Source organism: Pleurodeles waltl, chromosome 2_2 (assembly GCF_031143425.1).
Source record: "Pleurodeles waltl isolate 20211129_DDA chromosome 2_2, aPleWal1.hap1.20221129, whole genome shotgun sequence".
NCBI classification, from domain to species: Eukaryota; Metazoa; Chordata; class Amphibia; order Caudata; family Salamandridae; genus Pleurodeles; species Pleurodeles waltl.
The window spans coordinates 302,681,855-302,701,577 of record NC_090439.1 but is presented as its reverse complement, the minus strand read 5'-3'; the positions used below and the strand labels follow the sequence as shown (position 1 = coordinate 302,701,577).

At 43.3% G+C, this 19,723-nt stretch overlaps 1 protein-coding gene across 1 annotated transcript in view; it reads left to right on the top strand.

The window, feature by feature from the left end:
* ANKH (ANKH inorganic pyrophosphate transport regulator) overlaps positions 1-19,723 on the top strand; it is a 563,142-nt gene that overhangs the window by 418,785 nt on the left and 124,634 nt on the right. The window contains exons 6-7 of the mRNA XM_069219767.1: positions 397-531; positions 18,152-18,244. Of these exons, the coding sequence (XP_069075868.1) occupies positions 397-531; positions 18,152-18,244 (228 nt within the window). The remainder of the gene's footprint in view (positions 1-396; positions 532-18,151; positions 18,245-19,723) is intronic.

Sequence of the window (19,723 nt, the reverse complement as noted above, 5' to 3'; positions counted from 1 at the left end):
AGAAAATTAACCATAATAACCTTTTCAAAATGTGGTATGTTTGATAATATAATTGACAGATTTGTGTACAATTCTGATTATTCTTATCTTGATGAGCGCATGCTTAGAGCGAAGTCAGTCTGATTGACCAAGTAACAAAAGTTGGCTAAAACAACAGTTACGGACAGGCCGAGCAGGAGTAGTATTCCTTGTGCGCGTGGGCCGTACCATATGTTGCTTGATGTTCTGCTGGTGCTTAGGATAGAGTAGCATGCTGATTCCTCAGTGAAATATCTACATTTTTATTCTCTACAAAAATTATTTTTATAACCTGACCGTTTGGTTTGGCATGTGAAAGACATGCGTTTTGTTCCATTTGCCCAACTTAAAACCAATGTCTGTCTCTTTCTTGTGCAGGGAGATGCTACAATCAGGAAGATGCTCAGTTTCTGGTGGCCTCTGGCGTTAATATTAGCAACGCAGCGGATCAGTCGGCCGATTGTCAATCTTTTTGTCTCCCGAGACCTGGGCGGCAGCGGTGCAGCCACAGAGGTGTGTATGAGTCTCCAGGATTCAACATTCAGGAAGATAGAATTTACCAGCATAGAAACCCTGGGAACTATGCAGATATAAGTGAAACTGAAGGGAACCTGAGCACATTTTACAAGCTGAATTCGTAATGTATTGCTGACATGTTTGAACTTGTAAACGCTGAAACAAAACATTTAAATTATATAGGCCTTCATTATAAGATTGAGGGCAAGTGCCTCCTACCGCCACGGTGACAGCCACCAACATACCATCGCTGTGGCTACAGACCGTCCACCGAATTATGACCGTAGCCAGAATTCCACTAGAAGGCTGGCGAAATTCTGGCTACGGTCATGGCGGCGGACGGCGGTAAGGTGGCGCTGCTGCCAGCAGCAGCACCATGCCAGCAGAACACTGCCGACCGTATCATGAGCCATGATACGGCCTGCCAGTGTTTTGCTGGCAGACACTGCTGCTGGCAGCAGCGCCGCATCCAGTCTCCTGCCGGAGGTCGCCATGCAGGTAAGTCAGGTTCTCCGACAGGAGGGGGGAATGGAGGGTGTTGTGTGCGTGTGTGGGGGTGGGGGTGTAACTGTATTTGAATGCGTGCATGTGTTTGTAATGCATGTGTAGATGAATGGGTGTGTGTGTACGTGCATGTTGTGTCATGTGATTGCGTGTGTGCCTGGATGTATGTTAGTGAGTGTTGCTGTGAGTGTGTATGAATGTATGCATGCATGTTTGAATGTGGGAATGCGTGTGTGTATGGGTGTGTATGTATGTGCATGTATGTGTGTATATGTTGAGGGGGGTCTGGAGGGGGATTGTGGGGGAGGACTCTGGGGAGGGGAGGCGGGGGAGACCCCTATCAGTGCCAGTGAAGGAATTCCCTGGCACTGATAGTGCCTACCTCCATGGTTTTCGTGGAGGTACAGAAGCCACGGAAACCATGGCGGTGGGTGGGGTCAAAATGCCATGGGCGGCTTAGTGATGGCCGCCGGGCTGGAGACTGTAGTGGTGGTCTGTGTGTTAATGCACCGCCAGCCTGTTGGTGGTACTACCGCCACTATTACACTGACCGCTGGGGTCGTAATGACCCACATAATCTTTTTGGGGGAAAGCCACGATTATGTGTTTTGATTTAACAATACAATTATTTCATACACTTGATCATGAAAATTAGGCAACAAATAGACCATATAGACAATGCAAAGAGAATTGTTCAACAATGTCAGTGATATGTTAATAGATTTTGAGTGCTCTAATGCCTATACAGGTGTCTTGGCGCTAGAGCATGGACCTTTATGATAATCTTTAACTGGAGTCTATTGTGTGCAAAGTCAGCTTTTTAACTCCTTGCAAAAACGTAAATGATCTTGCATTTTGCGCAGTGTGATTGGGAGTGAGTTCCACATTTTAGCAGCAATAACGGATAAAGACCGCTTCTTAGGCATTGCCGCTTACACCTAGGGACCATCAATAAGGAGGCTTCACTGGATCTTAAATTTCTGCTGGAGGAGTATTGGCAAAATGTCAGCGTAAAACAGCTAGGCCACATGTCATGGGATGCTGATCCTTTTAGCAAGTGGCAAATGAATCCAGCACAATAGATGGAGAGGCATTAGTTGTGACATTTTGCAAATGCTGAAGCCTTGTCAGGAGTCCCATAGGGGAGCCAAGAAAGAGCGTTGCAGTAGTCCAGTCGACTCAAAACAGTCTGGTGGACCACCACCGGATGCACAGAAAACAAGAGCAGTTGCAACTTTTTACATACTCAAAGCAGAAAAAATCAAGTGGTGAAGAGGTGGTTAACATGTTTGGAGAGGGAAAGGATTAAATCTAGCAAAAAGTCAAGGTTCCATACCACCTTGAAATGGCGGGGACATTAATCAAAAATGGAGGCCAGAAATTTGGAGGAAATGGGTTGGCAATCCTGTTATTGCTAAACCACATTACCTCAGTTTACTCTGCGTTAAAGGTTAAATCATTTTTGCCTTGGCCAGATGGTTATTGACCTTGTAAAAAGATGGAAAGTGTCAAGGGGTGCCTCACCCGATCTGTCCATAGAGATCACCACATGGTTGTTATCTGTGTAATCCATACAGTTTATGCCAAACAATCTTATAAATTTGGCCAATGAACACATTGGGTGGGGATGACTGCAGACGCCTGAGGGACTACTGATTCAGCACCTTCAATTCTGATTGAAAGGGTGCCACAAAGTCAGCCTAACATCAGCCCCCAAAATACGATTTACACCATTGCAATGTAGAGCCACAGATACCCGTTTCTAACAGTCTAGCCAGCAGCATGAAGTGTGAGAACGTTCTCAACATGGCAGATAGACCCAATAGCACCAGGGTCTTAGACTGCCTGCTAGCTGCCGACATCCTAAGGTCATCAAGTACCGACACCAGAGATGTTTCTGTGCTGTGTGTCACACAAAACCCAGACTGCATGGAATCTATGAGTCAGTGTTGCTCCAGGAAATCTAACGTGAGTCTGTTGGCATGCTTCTCTAGATTTTTTATCGGAAAAGGGAGCTATTAAATTGTCTGAAAGTTGGACAGAACAGAGAGATCGGCATTGGGTTTTTTCAGCAGAGAGAGACCCTAAGGGCTTTTCCACCCACCTGGCTTATGAACGAGCAATAGAGAGCTATTGCACATGTCCAGGAGTGGCTTAGCTAATTCTGGAAAGGCTTTTTTCCAGACCCAGGGGGAAATGATCTAAGGGAGAACCATAGGTGCCAGATTTCAGCAGCAATTACAGAAAAAGACCACTTCATAGACATTCCCGCTTAAACACAGGGGCCACAAATAAGAAGGCTTCACTGAATCTTACACTTGTGCTGGGGAAGTATTGGGAAAATGTCTGCTTGAGACAGCTAAGCCCAATGATATAGAAAGATTCTTCTAGCAAGTGGCAGCCAGTGCAAGGAATCCAGCACAATAGATGGAGGGGCATAACGTGGCAAACCCAACACCAACTCGGCTGTGACATTTTTCAAACGCTGAAGCTACAGTTTCCTTGAAACAGCTCAGCCGAGAAAAATTCCAGGCCACCCAGACTTGAGAAAGTCTGGTTGCGTTGTGAGATAACCTCTCAAAAATGTAGATTTGTATTTTTGCTGCAGACCGCACAGTGATCTGAATCTTTATGGATGCTTTGGATACTTAGGAAAATATTAACACCTAACTCAAAAGACAAATAACAAACAGTAATTTACTGAGAGACAGCCCAAAAAGGGACAGTGTCTGGAGAGCTACACCTATTTCATTTAGTTATTTGCTTTTTCTTAATCAACGTTTCAGCCCAGTGTTATAAGCCCTGGAGTCAACATTAGGACAGATGCCAATAATTGAGCATCAGTAGGGCGATTAATAAGGCATGTCGGACTCCACCAGGTAGTGCCTCTGTATGCAAGACACCTGATTTCGAAGAGAACATTCTTATTGGACAAGCAGTGGTCAATGACATGGATAGTATGGAAAACATAGCGATTTCCTTAATGGGCAGTTGCTGCTTCATTCGGAGAACTGGCTGGAGATTTATATTTCTCTCCATAAATAAATGCAAATTTGAGTGAATAGTTTATGATATTATTAGCAACCATTTTCCTAATTAATCTTTTTCATATTAAGTACACTAATTATTTCTTCTAATATATAGAATTATAGATGTTTTTTTTCACCGAGGGAGTGACATGATAGGCAACTCGAGACATCAAAAACAAAATGAGAGTGAAGCTCGAGTTGACTAACATGTCACTCAGAGCAATAAGGTGAAAAAATACCTGTTATTTACTTTTTACCCATCTACAATTGTATGTATGCATGGCCCCAAAATCCTCTGCCCTGTACTTACAACTTATACACAGGGGAAAAGGAGTGTATTGGGAGTCATACGTAACATTGCATCTCTTCCCTGTCCCAAATGGAAAAAATCTGTCCTCTTGCCACCTATCCCACCACTCACCACCTTCAAGAGCTCTGCTCCCTGTTCTCCACAGCTGCTCTGACAGGCTGTGTGCGAGCCCAGGCAAAGCGGGTTGGAATTAAATTATGATGTAGCACCAGCAGCTATCAAAGGCCCTGCTTCACTTTAGCTGACACCACACCGTCTTGCCTTTGCGCTGGCAAGAATGAGCAGTGACTCTCGCCTGTGTGGGATTTCTGGCTGTCATCAAACCAAAAACTCTGACTCAGACGTGTTTGAGACTTACTAAGTGGACTTCACCTAGCCACCCAGTCTAGATGGAAATGTCAAACAAGTTATGTTCAAGAATAAACAGGCAAGGGTATGTGTGCCTAGGACTCTTCCATTAGTGAACTTCGAGCTAGGTCCATTTATTGCTTTGATCTCCTGTGCAGAGTGCTCAAATAACTTAATGGTTACTGTTAGAAATGTGGCTTCTGGTTGGCTAGGGTATTCACCTACGCCAGGCTGAACCCACCACTCTAGTCAGGGCAAATAAGTTACCCACCAAAGATAACCTGTGCTCACCCTCTGGTATATTGGTGCAGAGCAGTCAGGCTTATCTTCAGTGGCAATATGTAAAGCGTTTGAGCAGCACACTCACACAGCAACCCAGTGAATTCACCACAAAAGAGACTCTACACAGGAGTATATAAAAATATGTATATGATATATTGCACATATGACAAGATCAAAACAGCATGAATCATAAATACTTGGTATGTAATGCATTATCCTGATCAAAACAAAATTAAAACATCAATAATCCAATACTTGAGTCATGAGATATCAACTTTCAAAGAATAGTCACCAAGCAGTGCTTTTCAGGATATGTACATTACACATACTATGATCATGACATTAGGAATGCAGTCAGCACTTTTCAAGATGAGCAGGTTGCCCACAATAAGGTCAAAGCATTAGACAAGCAACCTGTACTTTTGAAAATATGACAACAGAAGTACCCCATGGGTCCCTCGGGAACCAGTGCAGATCGCAGCCTCACTTGCTCACAGTACCTTACTCTGTGGGCTCATGGCTGCGGGGACCTGAATCAAGGTGGTGGGCCTGGCGGCCTCTCCCAGGTACAAAAAAGGGTTTGCACCCTACCGCTGGGGTACTCGTGTCAGACAACGAGCATGATCACAACCCATTGGGTTCCGCACCCTAAGGCAGTGCTGACGTTTTTGGGCCTTTCTGTTCCTTAGGCAATGCATATTCTCCAGTAGAGCGGCCTGCAGACTCTGAGCCTGTGTGGCACAAGTGGGGAGGAGTGGGTACACCGGTCCCAGTGCGAGTTCCCCACCACAGTGTTGGCACTTAAGGCAGGCAGGACATGCTGTCTCCGGCTGATGAAGTGCTGATACCCAGAAAAATAAAGCTGGCCACAAGCATAAAATGAAGCACAAGTCATGCCAAATGAAGCGCTGGTCACAAGCAAAATGCAGCACTGTTCACAAGCAAAATGCAAAAAGGCAGAATCGTTAATGGCCCTGAGATTCCGTGAACAGGGAGCAAGCCAACAACCCCTTGGGGAGCTCTTGCAGAGGGACTGAAAGGTAAGCCAGCACTTGAAGTCAGGCTTGCAAAGTGGGTAGACAGCAGGCCAGTACAACAAAGCAGGTAGTCCAAATGGTGGTTCCTCCTGGCATCACAGCTGTTCTCTGGCAATGTGCAGTTTGTAGAGCCATCAGCATCTGGTTACAAGTCCCACGCAGTGTCTAAAAACATGGAGCCAGGTACTCAGTACTTATATTCAAAATGTCTTTGATGAAGGGGTGACTTCAAAAGGATCCTCTGGAGTGCACAAAAGTCCCTTTCAGCCAAGCCCTAGTTCAAAATGAACATTAGGGGGTAAATCAGCCCTTGTGTGAGGGCCGGCCACCCTATTAACATTTAAGTGTGACCCACCTCTCCCTCTCCTAGTCCAGAAAGACTGCCTATGCAGATGAATGCAGATGTATCCCCTGTCACACCCAACCCTTCCTGTCTTGTGGCTGTTTGGAAAGTATGTACAAAATGCAGCTGTCACCAAGGCCAGACTTGGATTGGAGACAGGCTGCAAAGCACACAGTGTTATAAGCACAGAGAAATGCCCACTTTCTAAAAATGGCATTTCTAAAACAGTAATGTAAAATCCAACTACCTCAGTAAGTAGATTTTATCATTACCATTTCAAACATACCACACAAGACAAAAAACAACTTCTTTCTGATCAGTAATTACCACTGTCAAGGGTATAAGGGAATTGCCAATACTAACCTATGAGAGGAGCACACGTCACAGTAGTGAAGAATGAAATAGACTGTGACTACTAGGACATGCAAAACATAGAAGTACATGCCCTACCTTTTATTTACACAGCACCCTGCCCATAGGGATACCTAGACTTACCTTACCTAGGGGTGACCTAGGTGTGTTCTAGTGCTGGATTACTCTACAATACTTATGGACTAATATGACAAAAGTATTAACAGTGGAAGATTGTGTGCTAAACATAGATTGTTAATAGTAACAGTAACAATAATTGCTTACTTAATGGCAACAGCTAATCGTTGAATACAAACTAGGCTGTTTCAGCGTCTACTAGTTGGTGGAGCTATTGCAGTGATGCGTTTTATAGACTGTGGTGTCAGTGGCTGAACTTCCTGTAACAGTTGGAGTGCTAAAGGTTATGCCAGGATATGCATGGGAAATAACTTATCTTAGGTGATAAAGTCATTATGCATTTTTTAAAGTCATACAAGTGCATCTCGATATCTGAACAGTTTATTGCTCTGCAGTTTAACTTTCTTCTTACATAAGCATTTAAATCAGAATATATTTTGAGGCTTAGCGTTTCATTCATACATCTATAAATATTGTGGTCTACATCCCTGTTGTGGCTAGTAAGGATACTCATGCTTCGGACTGGCAGCACTACATAAATGCAAATGTTATGTGTGGCTTTCACTGGAAGTCACTGGTGTGAATGCCAGAGTCTAAATCTGGTAATTCACTGTTATGAGGTAGCAGCAGTTGTTAAATTGTTACCTGCTGTTGCTAAATCATAAAAGAAATCCAAGGTGCTCTGGGAGGGCACTCGAAGAGCCTGTCAAAGCAATGCTGGAAAGAAGAGACCTTCTGTAAAAGAAGGAAGGGAAGTGGTGGGGGGGAGGAGGACAGGTATGTTTTTTAGGTAGAGCATTGCAGCGCGCAGGCACTGCTTTTCCAACGTGTTGTTATCTATTTGGGCTTTTAACCACACCCACTATCCCATCACTATCACTTGTTCATGGGATTGCCCTTCAAAAATCCTTTGTTAACATTGAGAAATGCTTTATGTTTGTCCCTCAGGGGGGGTGGTTTGGCTACCGCCGTGGACATCTACCCTGTTACATGGCTAATTGCACGTTTGCCAATACGTTTGACTTCAAGCAAACTTATTTTTCCTTTTGCGTGTCTCGTTCACGCTGAGGCTCAGGGTGGCCATGATGCTTTGAATCGTCTCGCTTATGTGAAACTGTTTTACTTTTCATTTTCAATGTATGTGTCAAGAAAAGTCCGGTTAGGAGTTTACAATGCTTATAGCTCTAACTCGAGCAAATGCAAGACCCATTGCATTGCAAATGCTTATTTACACTTGGTATAAGGAGGAGTGATCATGTTATATATGACTTCTCCATTACTCCTCTGCATGGGAGTTTCAAGCAAAGGCATGTGATTTTAGGGGCCATACATAAAATACAATTTAATGGATAAAAAGTGAATTACTGGAAAGTTGTACACTATGATGTTCTGAAATAACTCGAACTTAGCTCTTGTTTTTTTCATGTCACTCTGAACCCCTCAGGGAAAACATCTCCATAATTCACTGATTTACCTACTGGCTATTTTGGCTGAGATTCGAAATGAAGTTTGAGGTCTTAATTCACTTTCAGGTGGAGAAGCACCCATGCGATCATAATTTCCTTACAAGTTAATCCACGTAGCCAAAATGTATTTGATTTCATTTCTCTCCCATTCATCACTTGTCAATGTAAAGGGCTTCTTCATTCATCTGCACTGGAAGTTTTAGTGGGAGGGTGAAATTAAAGGCATAAATAAGAAATACTGCTAAATTTTCCATGGTCAGTATGTCACATCCATCATGAAGTTGGTTTATCATTCTCAAACCCTTTGGACCTGATTACGACATCGGCAGAGGGGATTACTCCGTCCCAAATGTGACGGATATCCTGCCCACCGTATTCCAAGTTTCATAGGATATAATGGAACTTGTTATATGGCAGGTGGGATATATGTCACATTTGGGATGAGTAATCCCATCTGCAAGGTCGTAATCAGGCCCTTTGTGTAGCATTGTAGGCCACTTCCTTCAAAATGTGTCTTTTGGGCACCATTAGCCTGAAAGGAATGATCTAGGGCAGATAGTAAGTGGTCTGATTTACGGCACACTTATGGAGGGTAGACAGTACACCACGAATACCAAAGAAATTGTAAAAATCAAAGAAATTTGAGGAATATAGGGGGATATTTATAGTCCAATAGTGCCACTTTGCGCCAAATTAATGAAATTATTTTTTACGTTAATATGGCCCAACAAGGCCAAAATCTTTTCGCCATATTTACAGGGTGGCGAAATGCATGCATTGCGCCACCCTGTAACCATTTGCGCTACATTATGCTTGCGCCAGGTAAAATGTACGCAAAGAGGGCATTCCACCGTTAGGGGAGCCGGAAAAATGGTGTAAGAAAATCTATGAAAATTCCTTTCACCAATTTTTACGGCACTTTTAACGCCTGCTCAAGAGCAGGAATTAAAAGGGGGCTTCCATTTTTTAGAATGGAGCCCTATGTACTCTGCAGGGGTAGCACCAATATTTTGGCGCTACTCCTGCAGAGTACATCAATAGTGTCATGGAAAATTACACTATTGGCTCCTGCCCTGCGCCATCGTGCACCGTATTTTAATTACGGCGCACACATGGTGGCGGTAGAAGAGTGCTAAGGGGCGCAGGGAAAGTGGCGCTGCACTTGTGCTCGGTTCGTGCTCGGTTCGTGCACAGTTCGTGCTTCCACAGCCCCAGCTCAGTTTTGTTTTTCCTCAGAACTGTAATTAGCTGCTGTTCATATTACCCAAGGTAATTGGACTGGCTTTTTCGACCTAGAAATGCTAAAAGTTTAAGTGAGCCCTGCTACCCTACGACCTGCAAAGTGCAAGTAACGTTACTCCTTTAACTAATTTTCCTCATTGTTCACCTGAGTTCATAGTGATAGAATAATGTATCATTACAAGAACAGCTTTCTTATTCATTCCATTTAACTGGCATATTAGTGCTACTGCGTTAGTGTTTAAAGAACACTGGTGGTTCCCGAGGGTTCCCGCTCACTATGAACATTTTGTTTTGCAGTTCAGATCCCTACAGAGCCAACTCTGTTCTGACAAAGCTTACAGTTCTATGTATCAGGCATTCGTTTGTGACCAGAACGGCTAATTTAACGCCGGAGGTTTCCTTTTAGTTGACTGCAATGATAGCAAAGATATTTTGGGAATAATGAAGTACTAAAAAATGCCATTGGCTAAAGGTCAAAATATGCAAAAACTCCTCGTGGTAATTTTTGTTGGCTATCCCAAGTTATTATTAACTGATTGGTTATTGCAGCATATATATACAGCTTATGGACATGCACAGAAAAAAATATATCAAAGTTTCAGACAGCAGTAGGAGGATTTCTTTTGAGAAATGTACTTATTGTTTGCCAGCATTTCAAGATTGGATGGCGGTTGGACAGTATGGTGACCATCTGGCAAGACGGCAAATTCTGGACACTGACAGTTAAAATTCAGGACAAAAGAGTCAAAATGTCAGGACAAAAATTCAGGACCAAAGGTCATTTTTACGGACACATCTGAGGAAGCTGCGCGATAATAAAATAGACATCTAACAGAAGTCCAAGCCAAGATAGGTTTATGCTCTTTAGTTTGTATTACACATTGGAGTGTTGAGCAAACATTCACAAATAACTGGACAGATTAAAAGACGAAAAAAAATAACAAACATATACACTCCAACCAGAATCTGGCAGCCGACATAAGGGGCAAGTTTCATAATTCTACTCCAGTACCATGAATGATCATGCCAGAAGCAGGGCTCCGTTGCTAAACATAGACTTAGAGTTCACAGAAAGTAACACTAGTAGAGAGAGAAAAAAGAGGAAAATGATCGTGAGAAAGAAACAAGGCTAATGTACAGAGAAGGAGTGACAGAAGGTAGGAGCAGTGAGAGTGAACAGTGAGAGAAGAGGAAAGCAGATACAGAGAGATGCTGAGGGTGACATAGAGAAGGTTGAAAATAGAAAAAAAGGGTGGAAAGGGCATATAAAAGGTGAGGTAGAGGGAACCGAGACTAATGGCTAGGTAGAAGAGAGAAGGGAAGAGATAGAGAAAAGGGAACTGAGAGAGACGAGGTTGAATAGGGAGTGAAGTGGTGTGAGGGTTCACTTTGTAACTTGCATGTCAGACCTTTCAATTCCACTTCCAATGCACCATATCTTTGAAAATCTGGTGCTGCCGTGCTGTTTCCCTTTCACACAGCGCAGCAACTTCACTTACTGAGCTGTGTTGCATGAAATTTTAGGAAATATACCCCTCAATAAATTGGCTCAGGTGTCCAAACTTAAATTTGGTCTTGGAACTTGTATAGTGCTCTGTTGCCTTTTTAAAAAAGAATGAGGGAGAAATCCATCCAAGGTACCAGCGCAGCGCATTTGTCCAGCAGGTTACATTGTGGCACTAGAAGATTCTGGGATCAGAACACTTTGATCATGTTATGTAGGCATTTCTACTTGTGCTCCTCATTCTCCGTTAACTTGACATTTTGAAATAAAAACTCCACAGAAACACTGATTACAATCAAATGGAATTCCTCCATTCATACACTGACATCTTACCAGTCGTCCAAATCAGCTGTTGAGTGCTTTTACCTCAGGGCCTAGGACACCTCACAGGCTGTAGGAATGATAGGTGCACCCCTGACAGGGCCGGCTTTAGTGCTGGTTCTGGATGGTGTGAGAATAGTTGTTGTGCCCCGATCCCAGAAAAACCTCCTTCTCCAAGGATTCAATCAGTACCACCCTCCAATGCTGCCCCTAATCTCTACATAGACCCACTCTCATGTGTAGTTAATTTATTTTGCAGAGCTGCTCATTCCAAGTATATAGGGTAGAGTAGGGGGTCGGAATGCATCATATACCACACATATTATGCAGACAAAATAGCTTGTATAAGTTTGTAAGCCAATGCATAGGAAATGTTACTTGAGACCAGGGTCACTGGAATTATGCATTTCTGAGACTGAGGCGATTTTTGTATTATTATAGATGTGCTGATTTTGCCACATAATCCAACATCTACCACATATTCTGCAGATTTAATTTAAATGCTTCAAAATTAACAAAAAATGCAACAACACGTTTACACACAGTGGAATACGCTTTACAAAGCTGGACTGGTCACCTTTCTGTTATCTATTGCTATATTTGGGTATTAAACTGATACCAATGGGGTGCGACTAATGCCCTGAATGTGTTAACAAGTTTAAAAATGACAAAATAATTTAGTAATACTATCTCAAAATGTGTCACAGTACGCCATATAATTTGTCTTTTCGTGACGCATAATTTACTCAACCCTACTGTATAATTTGTCTCTCCACTAATGCATAATTTCAGTGTCACTGCTCAAGCAAAGAGGTCCACAAAATGTAGGAGTCACATGTCACCCATACTGGTGGGCATTATATGTTAAGAGTGCTAATCTGTAGGATTACAAACTCAGGATATAAAACAGAACATAGAGATTGGAGTTGTTTTTGCTAATGAGTAAATATTATAATCCAGAGGAATCCTATTTAGCAACCTTAGAATAATGAAAGATTAAAATGAAAAAATAAAGGCTGTATACCCATGCCTAGGATTGTATCTTATGAACTGCAATTAACAAAAATGTCTCCGTGACAAAAACAATACCCCACTGAGCGGTCGTCATAAAAAAAAACAATTATTTGATCTGTAGGTCACACATTGTGCTTCCCTGGAGGTACACTATCCCATGACGAATCAAAACTCAGACAAGAAGAAACTCAGATCCCTCAAACAGATACACAATCACTAATCACCAAAGTTAAAACTGATATTTTTATTATGGCCTAGAAAATGTTGGCACCTAACCTTATTCCTGTACTTTAATCATGTAAGTAGTGTTAGAATGCAACTACCCTCTCTTCACCTCCCCAGAGTGTGGCCCTGGTGATGTGACGCCAGCCCCTGAATAAAAACAGAGTGCCATGCTCTAGGGTGGGGCAGGAGGAGGCCTGGCAAATGCTGTAAGTGCAAGGCGAGGTCCATTATCACTCTGTATGTGATAATGAGCCAATAGAAGTCTGTGCAAGGCCGGGGAGAGGCTGCTACAGGCCACTGAGTTCACAGCAGAAGTGCGAACCGGCCCTTGTTGTGAATGTTGCAGGGAGTCAGCTCAGCTCCCTTCAATGTCCAAAATTAGGGACAAAAGGCGTCCGTGAAAAAAATCATCAATAGACCCGAATCCTAAATTATGGGCTGTCCTTGAAATTTACGGACTGGTGGTCACCCTATTGGAGACCTTTGGCCGTGAGCGATCTCCACTTACTCCGGGGGCGTCCAGCAGCCCCAATATCTGTTTTGCATAATTGCATAATTCCCACTCTACTCAGTATTTTCACCTGTTCTTTTCACTTGACAGAAAATACAAGATTGTGTCACTCCTATTTTTCATGATAACCCATGGTGGAAGTGCAGATTTAGCAAACGTGTGTGTTGCATTTTAAAGACATGCTTTTCATAAGCTGAGGGGATGATCGCTGCAGTGCATGCCCTGCCTTCATGTTCCAGCTGTAGACTCCGTATTTTGACCTTCTGAGGTACTATTGAGTTTTGCGTTTGCAGTAATAGCCCAAATGTTTTAAACACCCAGATTGCCGAACAGCTATGCAAAAGTCCATTGTTGGAGTAAATTAATTTATTTCAATGGTTGTCACTGACATCTAAAACTTTTTAAAACTTGGTGAAATAGGGTAACTAGACATCCCGTTTTTCCGCCCACAGTCCCGGTATTCAGAGGACTGTCACGCCGTCGCGACGTTCTTCTTAATTTTAAAAACACATCCTTGTTTTTGCGACAAAGCTCAAAGGCACCTCTAAAGCCTGAAGGAATATGGCATTTATCTGTTTCTTTCATGCAGGGCAGGAGGAATTTGGCCGCATCTTCCCAGCAGAGGGGAGACAGAGTGGGGAGGAGGGCAGGAGGCCTCAGGGTGGAGGTCCTGTCATAGGTAATGTTAAGTGAAAGTACATCTCAACAAATCATGCATTGTCTCAGGGGTGACAGATAAAAAATACTCTAAAAGCCCATAAATTTACATCCATGAGTGACAATGGAAAGGGTTGGAGTAACGAGGAGTGGAGACATGAAAAGTAGAGTTTGACAGTCAACTTATACATTTTTTTTTTTGTTGCAAAGAATTTATCAATAATCACATATTTGCCAGTAAATATGTTCTGGCCTAATTGGTCACAGAGGTTTTATTTGAACATATCTTATGGTATTGGGCTCCTGATAACGAGATCTTTGTCTGCCCATCAAATCACAGTAGATAATAATAATGGCAGGATAGCTCAGATGACTAGTGTAGTTGCTGGAGAGTTCTGTTTTTTGTCTAGTCACATTTATGACTCATAAAGTAGCATAGAGGGTTAATGCATCTCCTGCAAAGCATATTGTGTAACATGCAGGTCACAGATTTTTATTTTATGCAGTGAGCTAAGTGGATTACTGCTTTTGGCACAGAGCTTACAGCTCACAAATTGCAATCTTTTTAAATAACCCAGTGAGCTGTGAATTAGTACCAAGGAGCTGCGTGTAAACTGAAATGCATAGATTTGGATCCGTATTGTGTTTTTTTCTCAAACAGATGTCTTTTGACGCCTGCTAAAAAGGGTCCCTTAGGGTACTAACAAATTCTTATTAGTGCAGACAACCCCAGCCATTGTGTTACGTTTTAAATCCTGCTGTTTCTCACGGCCATGCACTCTTAAAATATAATGCCTATTAGCAAAGATGATGCGACTCCTAAACCTTGTAACTCTCACTGTCTTATGTAACAAGTCTTGTAGATTGATTTTCACATTTGATTTATTACAGTGTACATATAATGTGTGTGTAAGATGCAAAGTGCTCTGACACCCTTTCTTTGGGATGAGAAGCGCTATTAAACAATTAAATTAAAAAATAAATGAGTAGGTGTTATTTAATATGTTAATTGTGTAACTACTCAGTCAGGCAGACACATCTGACATTCTTACAGTGAATGCATATCACTTATATATGCAGGGGTTGAACAAAGTCAAAGCCCTGCCTCCAGTGTTTCTCTTAATATTGTTGTGAAGTGATATCAAGCGGTGTGCCTTAGTTTTCCTCCATTTCAATGGCATCTAGGTGATAGGCTCCAGGATCTTGCTTGAACAAAAGGAGGGCTACTTACCCCTTAAATTCTCCCTTTGTTGTGGGCCGAATAGGAATTGAAAATACAGAAGCATCTTAATCACCTGCACTTTGCTGCTCGGAATGGAAGACAGCATGCAGACGATGCTGTTTGTGTCCTACAGTGTGTAACTACAGTGGCCACAAATATATATGCAGTGGGACTGTGATTTCTGTCAGACAGAGGCCACTGGGTAAATTCCCCCATAGAATTGTTTGCTTGTTCATTTGTGTTCACAGCACCGTTGACTATATCTAAACTCTGAAATGAGTCCCACTTGCAAGACTCTGTTGTGTACAGTAAAGGGCTTGGAGCCCGCCTGTCACTCACCATTTGTTAGTTTGTGTGGCACTCTTCTTTACAGCTTCATAATTTGCCAGAGTAAGCCTGGCATAATTTCCATTCTTCTGTGTGGAGCAGGGACCAAGCACTTATTGATTCAACTTAATTAGTGCTCATCTGCTACTCCCAACGTGATAGAGGTACTACTTTGTTCTTTTTAACTTCTAGTGTCTTGCAAACAGAAAGCTGGTGACTGGCAGAAACATGCCCAGCAGGACAAACAAGATTGCAAAGTTTTATTTCTATAAAGCGAACTTTATTTTATTTTGCCAAGTCGTCTTTTCCCATTTTCCACTTATGTTTTCTTTTGTTTTTGCTCATGGGTGCTCTTCTCAAAAGATGTTGTTTAACGTGTATGAAATATTGCAAAGCGACATTGTTTCTTTAATATGTGTAATTTCTGAAATTATGCTTTAACACATAATCATGCAGTACACCCCAATCCACCCCACGCCAATCCAAACTAATCTCCCCAATCAATCCTCTCCAACCCTCCCTACTCCAATCCTCCCAACCCACCCCATTCTAATCTTCCCCACTCCAATTCACTCAACTCTAATTAAAAACAATCCACACTACTCCAAAGCAATCTGCCCCACTCCAGTACAAAATAATCCACCCCAGTCCAATCTGCCCCACTCCAATCCAAAACAATATGCCCCACACCCCTTTACCCCCACTCATATCTGCCCCACTTCAGTCCAAAACAATCTTCCCTACTCCAGTTCAAAACAATCTGCCCCACTCCAGTCAGCCCCAATCCAAAACAATCTGTCACACTTCATTCTGCTGCTCTGCTATCCAAAACAATCCGCCCAACTACAATCAGCCCCACTGCAATCCAAAACAATCTGCCCCACTCCATTCCAAAGCGATTTGACCCACTCCAGTCCACCTCACTGCAATCTGCCACACTTCAATCCAAAACAATCTGCCCCACTCCAGTTCGCCCCACTCCCATCTGCCCCACTTCAATCCAAAACAATCTGCCTCATTCCAGTCAGCCCCACTCAAGTCTGCCTCATTCCATTCCAGAACAATCTGTTCCACTCCATTCCGCCCCTCCACTACAAAACAATACGCCCCACTCCAGTTCACCTCACCACATCCCAATTCAATCCACCCCACTCCATCCCAATTCACTCCACTCTAATCCACCTCACAACAATCCAGTCCACCCCACTCCAATCCAATAAACCTTACCCCAATCCAATTCACCCCAATCCACTCCAGCCCAATCCATCCCACTTCAGTTCAATGCACCCCACTGTAGTCCAATACATCCTACTCCAGTCCAATGAATCCACCCCACTCCAGTCTAACCCACCGCACTCCAATCCAACCCACCCCATTACAGTCCACTGCACTCCAATGAAGTCCACCGCCACCCAATACAACTTACTTCAGTCCAATCCACCCCACTCCAAAACAATACACTTTAAACCACTGCACTCCAGTCCACATTAACCCACTCCACTACAAACACCCTTAATCTTCCCCACTTCAATCCACTACACCCATCTCCAGTCAGTCCACCCCACACCAATTCATTCCACCCACACCAATCCAATCCACCCCACCCCACCCCAATCCAATCCAATCTATCCCACTGCAGCCCAACACACCCCAATCCAGTAGACCCAACCACATTTCAGTCCACCCCAATCCAATCCACCCCACCACAATCCACCACACTCACTCCAGTCCGCCACACTCACTCCAATCCACTCACTCCATACGAATTCAATCTACACCGACCCGATCCAAGTACCGTCCAACCCATTCTGATCAATACAGCCCACCCAAAACCAGTCCACCCAGCCAACCCCAATCCAATTGACCCCACCTCACCCCACTCCTATCTAATCCACCCCACTCCAATTCAATTCACCTCACTCCAGTCTAGTCTAATTCACTCCACTCCAATACAATCCAGCCCCCCCACCCATCTCACTACAATCAAAACCACCCATCCCAATTCAATCAAATCCACCCCACTCAAATCTACCCGATCCCATCCACCTCCACCTCACCCCATTTCAATCCACTCCAATCCAATCCACCCCACACAAAACCACCCCAATCCACCCTACTCTACCCAAACCCATACCCCACTCAACTCCAATACAATCCACACCACTCCTCAATTCACTCCAACCCACTCCACCCTATTCCACTCCACGACAAACTCAGCCACTGAACCATTGAACTCTACTCAACTCTACAACACTCAACTCCTCCTACTCCACACTGCGACATTCCAACAGATCCACTCTATGACTCTCTACTCTCCCATTCCACTCTGACACTCCAACCCATTACCTTCAAGCCATGCTGAACAGCAGCCACACTGGTGTACAACATGGCAAAGCACATTGCCAAAAGACGATAGCTCTTTTATAGGCAAGACCTATTGGTTTTGCCAATGCTTGTTGCTGTGGTCATTGAACGTTCTTCAGCTGTCACAATGAGGATACCCTCCAATGCGAAAGCAAAATTTTCCTTTGAGTGGTTGTCTAGACAATTTGTTGTTGATGCAAGTGGGCAGGTTCAGGCCCTGGCCAACTGCTGGCAAATTATGCAAATGGTACCCCTCAATTCTGTGATAGTTTGTTTCGAATATGGTGCCACACTTAACTTGGGTCAGCCCACCCCTCATAAAGGGCATCTTCTCTTGTGAGCTAAAATATGATACAATTAATGAGGGTATATAATAATTTTTCAAGTTCATTTCATAACTTTGATTTGTTCTAATCTTTTAGGCTGTAGCTATCCTAACTGCAACCTACCCAGTCGGACACATGCCATATGGCTGGTTGACAGAAATACGAGCGGTCTATCCTGCATTTGACAAGGTATGTAATATAAAAGTGTAAAACATATGTAGGTATTGCAGCTCAGGCTTTTGTTGCCTTGTAATGTGTGAAATCGAAGATCATTCGCTTTTCACACTTGAAAAGGCAATCTTATTTCTAAATTATAACATCTAATTAAAGCGTGGGTTTATTTGAGTGGCATCCTCTACTTGATTCTAAGGGGAATTAGCTAGATTTTCAGTTTTCCAGGCAAATGGCAAAGACATAAACTTTAGGGTGATGCCGCCATTTTTCCACTCCCACCATTTATTCTCGGGTATTAAAACCTCTTATTACTGCTCAGGTACCTTAGCTGACCCCAGTTTTTCATCTACTAAAGTTGGACTTTTCCCCCATTAGTATTTCCAAAAATTCGCATCCAAAAAGCTGTGCAGTGTGCATGCTTCCCTAACCAAGGCTACACACATGGGTCCGAAATCTACCTATGTCGGAAAGGGTGGGGTACGTCTCTGCGCCCCTTTTAGAGGCATTGGGTCTATCTGTGCCTGCGCATCCAGCACTGCAATCACATTAGAAAAGTACAAAAGCCTTTTCATAGCTCACTATGGAAAAGAAAGCACAGTGACTTGTCACCCACTGCATCTTGGCCCACAATCCACCAGGAGCAAGTAGTCCACCAAGAACCAGTCCTGGCCACCTCAGCAAGCCTGGCAGCCGAGGTCCAAGGTGCGGAACTATAGCTGGTGCAACCATGTCCCCACTGTTGTGTGCGGCCGGACATTTCAACCCCAGTGGATGCATTCTGTACATTGCCAAGAATAACACTAAAAAAATGCAAACCCTCTGAATCTTTCAAAAGGAATCGTGTGCCACTGAACAGGGATGGTCTTTTTCAGAAAAAAGTATATTGTTAAAATCCTCCCAGTTGTTAATTTTTCAAGACGTGCAAGGGTATGCGCATAGCTGTCTGCTGTATTTTTTAAGACTGCACTGCGAGGAAAAAGTACGCATCCCACAGACCCCAGCTTAAAATGTGGCAACTGAACGAAACAGGAAGTTGAGCTAAACTTAAATTGTTCACAGCTGCGATTACATGCATGCCATTCACTTTTGACGTCCCACAAGAAATATAAATAGGTTTTATTTGCGGCTGTTGGTCAGATAAGAAGCTGTTGTTCAAGTCGTCAGTGTGCTTACCTAATAGGCAGTTCATGTTTGTTTATTTCAGTGTGCAGACAGTGCTGTGTGGAGTGGCGGGGCTAGGGGAGGATGTGTGACAGACCTGGCCAGAGGCACCTGGGCAGCGTTGGTCCCGTCACAGTCTTTCTACCTTCCCAAAGCACTCTGGGACAGGTCTGCGTGTTACAGTTGGTTGAACAGAACTTTAATTTCTTTCGAATATGTAAATTTAGTTTCTTTAGAAAATTAGTTTTTGAGACATTACAAGAGACTTGTGAATTAAGAGTTTATTTGGGAATTCAGAACTGGAATAAAGATTCCAATAACCAAATGCAGTTT